The sequence below is a fragment of the Pseudorca crassidens genome, chromosome 16 (assembly GCF_039906515.1).
Source record: "Pseudorca crassidens isolate mPseCra1 chromosome 16, mPseCra1.hap1, whole genome shotgun sequence".
NCBI lineage: Eukaryota > Metazoa > Chordata > Mammalia > Artiodactyla > Delphinidae > Pseudorca > Pseudorca crassidens.
Genome location: NC_090311.1, coordinates 53,506,527 through 53,518,772, shown reverse-complemented (window position 1 = coordinate 53,518,772; position 12,246 = coordinate 53,506,527). Strand labels below are relative to the sequence as shown.

Here is a 12,246-nt window from a genome sequence, read left to right as displayed (position 1 = left end):
ACAGACCAATTTCACTGATGAACATAGATGCAAAAGTCCTGAACAAAATACTAGCAAACAGAACCCAACAGCACAATGAAAGGATCATACACCATGATCAAGTGGGATTTATCCCAGGGATGCAAAGATTCTTCAATATATGCAAATCAATCAATGTGATACACCATATTAACAAATTAAGGAATAAAACCCATATGATCATCTCAATAGATGCAGAAAAAAGCTTTTAACAAAATTCAACACCCATTTATGATAAAAACTCTCCAGAAAATGGGCACAGAGGGAACCTACCTCAACATAATAAAGGCCATATATGACAAACCCACAGCAAACATCATACTCAATGGTGAAAAACTGAAAGCATTTCCACTAGGATCAGGAACAAGACAAGGAGGTCCACTCTTGCCACTCTTATTCAACATAGTTTTGGAAGTCCTAGCCACGGCAATCAGAGAAGAAAAAGAAATAAAAGGAATACAAACTGGAAAAGAAGAAGTAAAACCGTCACTATTTCCTGATGACATGATACTATACATAGAAAATCTTAAAGATGCCACCAGAAAACTACTAGAACTAATCAATAAATTTGGTAAGGCTGCAGGATACAAAATTAATGCACAGAAATCTCTTGCATTCCTATACACCAACGAAAAATCAGAAAGAGAAATTAAGGAAACACTCCCATATACCATTGTAACAAAAAGAATAAAATACCTAGGAATAAACCAGCCTAAGGAGGCCAAAGACTTGTACTCAGAAAAGTATAAAACACTGATGAAAGAAATCAAAGATGACATAAAAAGATGGAGAGATATACCACGTTCTTGGATTGGAAGAATCAATATTGTGAAAATGACTATACTGCCAAAAGCAATCTACAGATTCAATGCAATCCCTATCAAACTACCAATGGCATTCTTCACAGATCTAAAACAAAAAAACTTACAATTCGTATGGAAACACAAAAGACACCGAATAGTCAAAGCAATCTTGAGAAAGAAAAACAGAGTTGAAGGAATCAGGCTCCCTGACTTCAAACTATACCACAAAGCTACAGTAATCAAGACAGTATGTTACTGGCACAAAAACAGAAATATAGATCAACAGTACAGGATAGAATGCCCAGAGATAAACCCATGCACATATGGGCACCTAATTTATGACAAAGGAGCAAGAACATACAATGGAGAAAAGACAACCTCTTCAATAATTAGTGTTGGGAAAACTGGACAGCTACATGTAAAAGAATGAAATTAGAACACTACCTAACACCATATACAAAAATAAACTCAAAATGGATTAGAGACCTAAATGTAAGACCAGACACTATAAAACTCTTGGAGGAAAACAAAGGAAAAATCACTCTTTGACTTAAACCACAGCAAGATCTTTTTTGACCCACCTCCTAGAGTAACACATAAAAACAAAAATAAACAAATGGGACTTAATTAAACTTAAAAGCTTTTGCACAGCAAAGGAAGCCATAAACAAGACAAAAAGACAACCCTCAGAATGGGAGAAAATATTTGCAAATGAAACAACAAAGGATTAATCTCTAAAATATACAAACAGCTCATGGAGCTCAATATCAAAAACAAACAAACAATCCAGTTAAAAAATGGGTGGAAGACCTAAATAGACATTTCACCAAGAAGACATACAGATGGCCAAGAGGCACATGAAAAGATGCTCAACATCACTATTAGAGAAATGCAAATCAAAACTACAATGAGGCATCACTTCACACTGGTCAGAATGGCCATTATCAAAAAAGCTAGAAACAATAAATGCTGGAAAGGGTGTGGTGAAAAGGGAAACCTCCTGCACTGTTGGTGGGGATGTAAATTGATACAACCACTATGGAAAACAGTATGGAGGTTCCTTAAAAAGCTAAAAATAGAACTACCATATGACCCAGCAATCCCACTACTGGGCATATACCCTGAGAAAACCATAACTCAAAAAGGGACATGCACCACAATGTTCATTGCAGCAATATTTACAATAGCCAGGTCATGGAAGCAACCTAAATCTCCATCGACTGATGAATGGATAAAGAAGATGTGGCACATATATACAATGGAATATTACTCAGCCATAGAAAGAAATGAAATCGAGTTATTTGTAGTGAGGTGGATGGACATAGAGTCTGACATACAGAGGGAAGTAAGTCAGAAAGAGAAAACCAAATACCATATGCTAACGCATATATATGGAATATATAAAAAAAAAGGTACTGATGAACCAAGTTGCAGGGCAGGAATAAAGATGTAGACATAGAGAATGGACTTGAGGACATGGGGTGTGAGGGCGTAGCTGGGGCGAAGTGAGAGTAGCATCGACATATATACACTACTGAATGTAAAATAATTGGCTGGTGGGAAGCAGCAGCATAGTACAGGGAGATCAGCTCGGTGCTTTGCGGTGACCTAGAGAGGTGGGATAGGGAGGATGGGAGGGAGGCTCAAGAGGGAGGGGATATGGGGACATATGTATGCATATGGCTGATTCACTTTGTTGTGCAACAGAAACTAACATGGTACTGTGAAGCAATTATACTCCAATAAAGATGTATTAAAAAAAATGTAGAGAACTGGGTTTCCCGGGTGGCGCAGTGGTTAAGAATCCACCTGCCAATGCAGGGGACACGGGTTCAAGCCCTGGTCCGGGAAGATCCCACATGCTGCGGAGCAACTAAGCCCGTGCACCACAACTACTGAGCCTGTGCTCTAGAGCCCGTGAGCCACAACTTCTGAGCCTGCACGCCTAGAGCCCATGCTCCGCAGCAAGAGAAGCCACCACAATGAGAAGCCTGCCCACAACGTAGAGTAGCCCTTGCTCGCTACACTAGAGAAAAGCCCGTGTGCAGCAATGAAGACCCAACGCAGCCAAAAATAAATAAATTTATAAAAATTAAAAAAAAACCTTGTTAGAAAATGTACAGAACTGATATAACATTTCAATTTTTTTTTTTTTTTTTTCTGGCGGTACGCGGGCCTCTCACTGTTGTGGCCTCTCCCGTTGCGGAGCACAGGCTCCGGAGGCACAGGCTCAGAGGCCATGGCTCACGGGCCCAGCCGCTCTGCGTCATGTGGGATCTTCCCGGACCAGGGCACGAACCTGCGTCCCCTGCATCGGCAGGTGGACTCTCAACCACTGTGCCACCAGGGAAGCCCCATTTCTTTTAATTAAATAGACTTTTTTTCCCATTTTTTTTTTCTTTTTTCTTTTCCCACTTAAGCAACTAGGCTGTTCTGTTCTCACTGCCTCGGGAAAGGTTATGTTATAACCAAAAACAGAATTCTTTTTTTTTTAAAGAAGCCTCTTCCTGGCATTTATGCTTCCACCATTCCTTAAAGAACAGAAAGGACTCATAACATAGACTTAGGTTTGGAAGAATTTTATAAAAGAAGCAAAATTCTCCCTAAAGCTCAAAGTTAGACCTGAAACCTCCAGGAGGCCAAGAGTGCAGTCAAGGTCCACAGACCACCCAGCATCCCCTGAAGGAAGCACCTTGCACGGCCTGTGTCCACTAAGATCTTCCTTTCAACAGCAGCACAGGGCCTCTGCCCAGTGACTGTTCCAGAAAAAACAATGCTACCCTGTCCCTGGGACTGTTGCATCCCTCCCCATCCCAGCCCCATCAATAAGCATGGATTAAGTGGTACTACAAAGCATCACTCCCCAGCAAACTGGGGGAATCTTTGCAGTGCACTCCCAGGAGGAACCACCATATCTAAAGCATGTTGACAATTCCTGAGCTCTACACAGTGGCAGCCCCTTTCACTTCTCATAGAACCAGTAACTTTCAACTCAGGAAATCTTGTTCTCACATAGATGCACACATTCTTTTCAGCTTGTCTCCCATTTGCCCCTTTTCGTTGCTTTGGGAAACACTCTCTCCTGTTCTCTCACTGGCATCACACAAGTAATCAAAATGGTGTCATACAAGTAATCAAAACAGTATTTTAAGGCCACTCTTGAAGCCCATTTATAAAGCTGTCTTTAGAGGGAGGAAAAGCAGAGTTCAAGTTTGGAGGGAAAAAAACAATTGGCGACCTCCTATTTTGAAACTTGAAAGAAGAAGAAAAATTTATTGTTCTTTGGTTGGTTGATCCTATAAATCTTGATCAATGTTTAATGCAACCTAAAAACAAAAAGTAAATATGTTTTAAAATACAACTAGAACTGTGAAATGTACAAGCCATAGAAAATTTACGCTTAGGTAACTTCTATGTGACTATGTAAATGAAGCTTTTTGATAGTTTCAGATTATTTCAAATAAAATCTGAAGTCAATATAATAATAATTTAACTGTGTTCTCAATGTATTTATCAACCCATCCTTTCTTCTACTTCTCTTGCTATTCTCTCTTATTGTTATCCGTATCCTTCTTGCAGGGGTCCTGTACGCATCCCTTAAATGTTGAAATTTCTCTTGTGAGCCAGGTAACCTGACTCACTCTCCTAGCTTCACTTAGCATATATGCTGATGACTGCTGAATTCATCTCTCCTGCCTGGACCTCTCTCCTTCCTCCAGACCCATAACATACTTCAAGGGGTCTTTGGCCATTTTCACCTGCATACCTCAGAGTGACCTGAAATCAACATGTCCACAACTGAAGACATCATTTTCACAAAACTTACTTTCTCTTCATATGTTCCTCAATTTAACGAATGGTAAAGCTCAAAAAATGGTGAAGAGTTCAGTTGCCCAAGGCAGAAATCTGGGCTTCATCCTTAATTTCTTTCTCTCCCTTATCTTCCCAGCTGATATCAAATCCACTCAGCTGTCCCCATCTCTGCTGTCTGGTCCTAGCCCTGGTCATCTTGCATCTGGATGACTGTGATAACCTCCTAAGTGGTCTCCTGTTTCCACTCCTGTCCACTCAGATCCTTTCTCCACCTTCTAAAAACACATATCTAATCCTTACATAAACCCTTTCAATGACTCCCACTGCACATAAGTCCAAAATCCTTAAGAGGACACACAGAGCCCAGTGTGATCTGGCCTTTATCCACTTCTCCAGCTTCAAATCACACCATTCTCCTAGCTCCATTCAACTCAGCCAAAATACTGGACTATGTGCATTCCTTGAAAGTATCTTGCTCTCTCCATCCACTGGGCTCATCTCAGGCTAACTCCTTAAACATCATTTCCTGGAGAAGACTCACCCAGGCTAGGTCAGGTTTCCCTGCTCTGTCCTCTCAGACCACCTGCCCCGCTGGCCCATGGTCCCCAAAGGGCAGAAACCCTATCTGTTTTGTTCACTGGTATTTTCTAGCTCCCTGCATGGCACCAAAACACAGCAGCCATTAAACAAAAATGTATCCACTGACTGATTAGCACCAAATCCTCCCGGCTCCACTTTCTGAACAGCTCTTAAAAACACCACTCACTACTTCAGGCCATCAGTGCCATCCCTCTGTAGATTACAAATAGCCTCCTGGTGGGTCTCCTCAAATCGATCACTCCATTCTCTTCTACACGCTATAGCCAGATGGCCTTCCTAAAACACAGTTCTGATGTTGGCCTCCACTGCCTTTAGGATAAAATATAAACGTCCTGAGCACAGATTACAAGTCTTTTCATGGTCTGGCCCCTGCTCTCCACTGCCTCAGCTCTGATATCTCCCTATCTCCCACTCTCTCTTCTCCCCTCCCCAGCCTCCCATCCCACCACTGAGTGACAAAGCTGACTTCCTCCAGGAAGCCTTCCCTGACCAAGGGTCCTCAACTGGGTGGCTGTCCCGCTTTGTCAGTGCCCACTGATGCAGGTGACTCAGTGCAGCCCTCTGCCAGGGCAGTCCCGGGTTACAGATGCTGATGGGCCTGTTAGCAACAGCCCCTCCTCTCGCTCTCCAAGCATAATGCTCTGGACCAGACATTACCTGCTCACTCTAACAATGACTATCAACTGCTTGTCCAGTTGTCTGTTTCTTCCCTAGACAAGGTCAAGAAGGACCTGTTTTCGGTCATAAAAGCATCGGGCACAGTTTATGTGGTGCATAGGAAACACTATATGTTTATTAAATAAGCAAATGGACTTATATACTTTAAAAGCATGCACCCTCATTAGGATATTTACTTGGCTCCACGGTTTGCTACTGAGAACCAAAATGTTGGCCCCCAAAATTTAATTGAAAGATTATGTATTTCACCACGATTCTAAATACGTATTTTGAAGAGATTTTGAAATTTTCAAAGGCTCATTTCCAAATATACATATCACCCTCTACACAGGAGGGCACACTGCTCCATCCACATTAATGCCCAGTGACCTCCCCATCAGTGCCCACACATTTGTGTGGAGCCAGACAAGTGCCCACTCTCACCCTCAGGGCCAGTAGCACAGTGCACAGAAGGGCAGAAGGCAAATTAGGGATAAGTCAGCACCCAGAACACTGGTTTTCTTTCTATGAAACAAAAGGCCCATTTTGCCATCCAACCTTGGCCTGAGATACACTAGGCTCTCCCAAAGTAAAAAAAAAAAAAAATCTGCTTTTCACAAAACACTTTCCTACGGATACTCACATCCGATAGCATCGGTTCATCAAGTTCTTCCACCCTGCTCAAGTTCGGCGCTCCATATCGATCACTAATTTCAGCTAGTGTTCTGCCTGAGTCGGCTTCATCCTACAATCACAGAGCTCATTTTCACTTTCAAATGATTTTGAGATTAATACATTAATTTGCTTTCAGTTTTGCTAAGACACTTCTGTATTACAACATCAAAATTCAACACTGTCAGTTAATGGAACGAACCAATACCTGTTAATGACAAGAGAATTCCAGGAATAAACGCAAAAACGTGTTTAAAAAAATACATCAGAAATTTAAAACATATCATTGCATGTAATCATGTGGTCAATAATCTCACAATATTCTGGTTTTTAAAAATACCAAACAACCCGAATCTCCCAGTTCTACCCACTTGGAGATTTTGCTTTAAAGCACGTCATATTTGTGACTTGTTATTACTAGACTATGTATTTGGACTATCAGTTTTGATAATCTCCTTATTAAAAATTTAGCTATTAATGCATCAAAATTAAGCTTTACATTCCAGGATACTTATTCATTTCCCATAATATAGAGTAACTTTTTCTTCTCACCTCTCCATGTGAAATATCTTCACCCTTAGCTATACTTTCCATATTCATTCTCAACTCCTATAATACAAAAAAATGAAGAAAAATACTTTTAATATACTTTTTATTTTGATTCCATGTTTAATTTTCAAGCATTTTATTTTTACATTATGATCAATTTAACAGCAAAAATGCTGTCCCTCAAAGGAGCAATGTGAATACAAAACTGCAGATAGTCTCATTTAATACTCTATTAAGAGGTGACTACGATGTTCTGTCTATAATTAAATAGAACTTTTTAAAAAATGAAAAAGGCTAACTATTTCACTAACCCTGAAGCCAAATTACTAGCAAATTTGAAAAGTGACAAAATAATAATTTTAATAAACTCTTAGAATACGAGATTTTGAAAGAACTGACAGTTATGTAGAATTTTATACATAGTAAAAAAGAAGCAAATATTTCTGAGGGAATTAATCTGGCCCAAGGCACTATCCAATACATGACACCTCTCCACAGTACCTGGACAATGCCCTCTATAATGCTCTGAACACATGGGCGACTGCTTTCTGAATGTGAAAACGTAGAATCTGCTAACCAAGCCAAACCTTGCTGTGGCCTCTATCTTTTCACTCTAAGGCAGCAGGCTGACTTAACTGCTCCTGAGCTGATTCATTTCAACTGTTCAAAGATTAGTGATCGGGCTTCCCTGGTGGCGCAGTGGTTGAGAGTCCACCTGCCGATGCAGGGGACACGGGTTCGTGCCCCGGTCCGGGAAGATCCCACATGCCACGGAGCGGCTGGGCCCGTGAGCCATGGCCGCTGAGCCTGCGCGTCCAGAGCCTGTGCTCCGCAACGGGAGAGGCCACAACAGTGAGAGGCCCCCGTACCGCAAAAAAAAAAAAAAAAAAGATTAGTGATCTTGTGATCACATACAGTCACCCTGATTATTGGGGACATATATCGTACATATATGGCTTTCTCAAGATCATTCCCTTCTCCTGGGCATGTCTTATCCCACAACCACATGGCTCTGGTGTGAAAGCATATATTCTCACAGGACTCTGTTGCCCAGCCAAGGGATGGATACTTGACACAAACTAAGCCAGTCAGAATCCTTCCCCAAGATTCTTTTCTTAACCGAAAAGAAAGGAATCTATTCCTCTCAGACAGTAGGAGCCACATTACAAGACCCAGGAACTATTAAGGATCGTGATCCTCACCCATGTGCAGCAAACCAGGCCACAGTGAGAGACAACAGCAGAGGTAAGAGCCCTGGCAGCACTGATTCTCTTGCTCCCAAAGGTCTGGAAGACCCAACTCAACCAGAGCCCTTCACAGTTTAGTTGTAAAACCCTTTCTTCAACCCAGGATCCTTCCAATAAACTTCCTTTTGCAACTGATAGTTTAAGTTATGTCTCTGAAGCCATAAAAAGGCGAGGACAAAAAGACATGGGTGAATTTGTCTCTGAGCAAGGGGTCAAGCAGCAGCATGTTGCAGGGAAGAGAGGGGCGATAAGCCAGTAGGAACATGACTTATTAAAGCTACAGTGGCTCTGGTCACATAGTCTGGTAATGGCCATAGAGTAACATGAATGGGACCCTCTGGAGCCAATCCCTTCTATAAATCACAGACTTCCCAGCACTCAGATATAGCTATCAGGCATCTCAATAAAAAATACTTTCAATTCTCTTATTATTTTGATCACCGTCTTCTTGATGTATTCTGGTTCTTCTTTCTTTTGCAATCACGGAATCTTAACTGAAGAGGAAGGGGGTATGCATTTACGTGTGTGTGCATGCATGGGTATCCATGTGTCCTACCATATTCAGACAAAGATAGATCAGCATCGGTGTTTTTTAAAACTATGTATAGAGGTTTGAATTTATCCTTTTAAAATCTCATCTTTTTGACTCACAAAAGTAGTTTTCTGACACTTGGGCTACAACAGGACTAAATGATTTCACTTTGTCAAGAACAATTCTTAGTAGATTAATCTCTTATTACAGAATGAAGAGCATAGTACATTGACAAGAAGAAAAGAATTGAATTTATCTCAAGAGTTAAAAAATTAACTAATTAAATAATCTCATCTTTTAAAAAAATTTAATTTACCCTTCCTACTTTTTAAAATTGCTTTAAATAATGATGATTTCATCTAAGCCATTAATAAACATCTTCTACAAAACCTGCTTCTTTTTAAAATTTTAATTTCGGAATAAATAGAGGAGTAACATTTGAGTAACAGATACTAGCTATAAGCATACAATATGAAATATCCAGTTGAAAAGTATAACTCAGTCATGCAGAAGTTTGGTCTATACGACACATACTTTTCGGATACAAGGAAACATTAGCCAAGCAAGAGGCTTGACATAAGACAGACACAGTCTGGGGGCTTCCCTGGTGGCACAGTGGTTAAGAATCCGCCTGCCAATGCAGGGGACACAGGTTCGAGCCCTGGTCCAAGATCCCACATGCTGCGGAACAACTAAGCCTGTGTACCACAACTACCGAGCCCACATGCCACAACTACTGAAGCCCGTGCTCCACAAACAAGAGAAGCCACTGCAATGAGAAGCCCACACACCGCAACCAGAGAAAAGCCCACGCGCAGCAATGAAGACCCAATGCAGCCAAAAAAATAAAATAATAAAATAAACTTATTAAAAAAAACACAGACACAGTCAATGGAGATGGACTTTTTTGACATAAGTTACTGAATAGTTTATTTAAAGAAAGACATGAAAAATCCAAATAAAAACATACATATATATATATTTTTGGCTGCGTTGGGTCTTCGTTGCTGCACACGGGCTTTCTCTAGTTGTGGCAAGCAGGGGTTACTCTTCATTGCAGTGCGCAGGCTTCTCATTGTGGTGGCTTCTCTTGTTGTGGAGCACAGGCTCTAAGTGCATGGGCTTCAGTAGCTGCGGCATGTGGGCTCAGCAGTGTGGCTCACGGGCTCTAGAGCGCAGGCTCAGTAGTTGCAGTGCACGGGCTTAGTTGCTCCACGGCATATGGGATCTTCCTGGACCAGGGATTGAACCCATGTCCCCTGCTATGGCAGGCGGATTCTTAACCACTGTGCCACCAGGAAAGTCCCCCAAACATAGTTTTAAATGTAAAGTATTGTTGGTAATACATCTAACATTAAGAAAAGAAACAAACTATTGCCTCAGAGATCAGAATACCCCCAATACTACAAAGAACTTCAGTATCAGCTACCATAATTAGGAACAACTATCTCTTGACTAAAATGTTGACCAGGGCTTCCTGGCAACATTAGACCTTCCTGGGTGGTCTCTAGACTATGAATCCCCTGCTATAACAGCTGGAAGAAACAGTTTGAGGATTCTCAGAGGTTTTGAATAAAAGAGACATTTATAAAACTTCAAATTACCTTCTCAAGTTGCTCTTGAGCTCTCTGCAGTTCTTCTATTCTCTGTCTCTCTTTTTCTTGCATTTCCAACTCCAGCTGGAATGCCAACTGTTGCTGAACATTCAGAAATAAATAAGTCATATTAGAGTCAGATCAATTGCAAGGAATTCACTCTATTACTCTAAAGTGTCCCAGGATAATTAAGTTTATGCCCACCTAAATTTCAGAAACTTACAAAAATAAATGGTCACAACCACCCAATACTTTAGCTTTTACAAATATTTCCTTTAGTAGAAAATTAAAAAGGAAGCTTCCTTAATTGCTAATTTTAGAAAAGCACTATTTGTACAAAATCAAGTCGTTTTCTCTGTTCTTCCTGAAGCTACAAATAAGACTGCAGTGGGTTTTTTTTTTTTTTTTGGATAAAATCTCTTTAAGCACAGATGGATCTTCAAATAGCCAAACCTTGGTTGTAAAATAGTAGATAAGAACATTTTAAGTAGATTATCTTAAACCAGAGATGATCAACAACATATTTGGTCCCAACTCAACATATACCCTAGCCACGCGAGAACAGGGGGTCGGTAGACTAAACTCCTTGGACCAAGCCTAACCCAACGCCTGTTTTTGTACAGCCCACGAGTGAAGAATGGTTTTTATACATTTTTCATGGTTGAATAATATCAAAAGAATAATATTTCATTGCACATGAAAATTATATGAAATTCAAGTGTCAGTGTCTATAAATAAAGCTCTATTAAAACACTGCCACGCTCACGCTCACTCATTTAGTGTGACTGCTTCTGCCCCATGACAGCACAGCTGAGTGTACGCAACAGAGACCACAGGCGGTACTCTCACTACCTTGCACTGCTGCTCAGCACACTGCAAGTTCAGTGACACCATTATAACTCACAGCGTTTGGAGTGCCACGGTACCACTATACCGGGACTTTTTTTTTTTTTTTTTTTTTTATCAGTGCATTACCCATCATAACAAAACAAGAAAAGAAGTGGATTTTGAATGTTGTCCTTTTAAGACACAGTGGAGTGTGGGTTACTTTATTACCAGATTAAACAGCACAGGACAGTGTTTCTCATGCAACGACACTGTACTAAAAGAATACAGTAAATATCAGCATTACCAGAGGACGCACTCATCACGATCTTCTCAATTCACACGAATGCAAAGGTCAGAAGTATTAAGAAATTTAAAACAGAATTACTTCATGAGAGCAGGATTTCTTCACAAAAATTAAAAATGAAATGGAGGCTGCAACAAAAGTAAGATCCCAAGTGGCTCTTTTGTTAGCCAAGCAAAGAAGTACATTTATCAATGGTGATTCAATTAAAACAAGTGAGAATTCAATGTCCAGAAAAAACATAAACTTAAGATTATTATCCTTTTGGTGAGAACCGCTGCTCAAAGAGTCGATTACACGGGGAGCAAACTCAATGGTCAATTAAAGGCAAAGGCAAAGGGTTCTGAGTGGTTTTCCCTGGCTCTTGATGAGTAGACAAACACTCCCAACACTGCTTAGTTGTTGTTTATCAAAGGAGTCAATGTTGAGTTTGCAGTGACTGAAAAATCAACCACTATGAACAGTCTTCATGAACAGTACTACAGGCAAGAACATCTTCAAAGACGTTGAGGAACATTAATTCAATACAACCAGATGTGACATCTGCTCAGATGTGTTACAACAAACAGTGATAAAAGTGTGTATGGAACAGAAAAAGGCTTAATTGGACAAAATTTACAAAGTTGGTGAA

At 40.5% G+C, this 12,246-nt stretch overlaps 1 protein-coding gene across 5 annotated transcripts in view; it reads right to left on the bottom strand.

Annotated features, from left to right (window-relative positions):
• MAT1A (methionine adenosyltransferase 1A) overlaps positions 1-12,246 on the bottom strand; it is an 81,110-nt gene that overhangs the window by 58,941 nt on the left and 9,923 nt on the right. For 4 of the 5 annotated variants that reach the window (XR_010935912.1, XR_010935913.1, XM_067710370.1 and 1 more), the window contains exons 4-6: positions 10,496-10,588; positions 7,116-7,172; positions 6,535-6,636 (exon numbers count right to left, since the gene is read on the bottom strand). Coding sequence is in view for 3 of the 5 variants with exons in the window: in XM_067710370.1 (XP_067566471.1) it covers positions 6,535-6,636; positions 7,116-7,172; positions 10,496-10,588 (252 nt within the window). In the remaining 2 variants the exon portion in view is untranslated. Of the gene's footprint in view, positions 1-4,065; positions 4,148-6,534; positions 6,637-7,115; positions 7,173-10,495; positions 10,589-12,246 lie in introns of those variants that run through there. The other variant, XM_067710371.1, reaches the window with a different exon arrangement.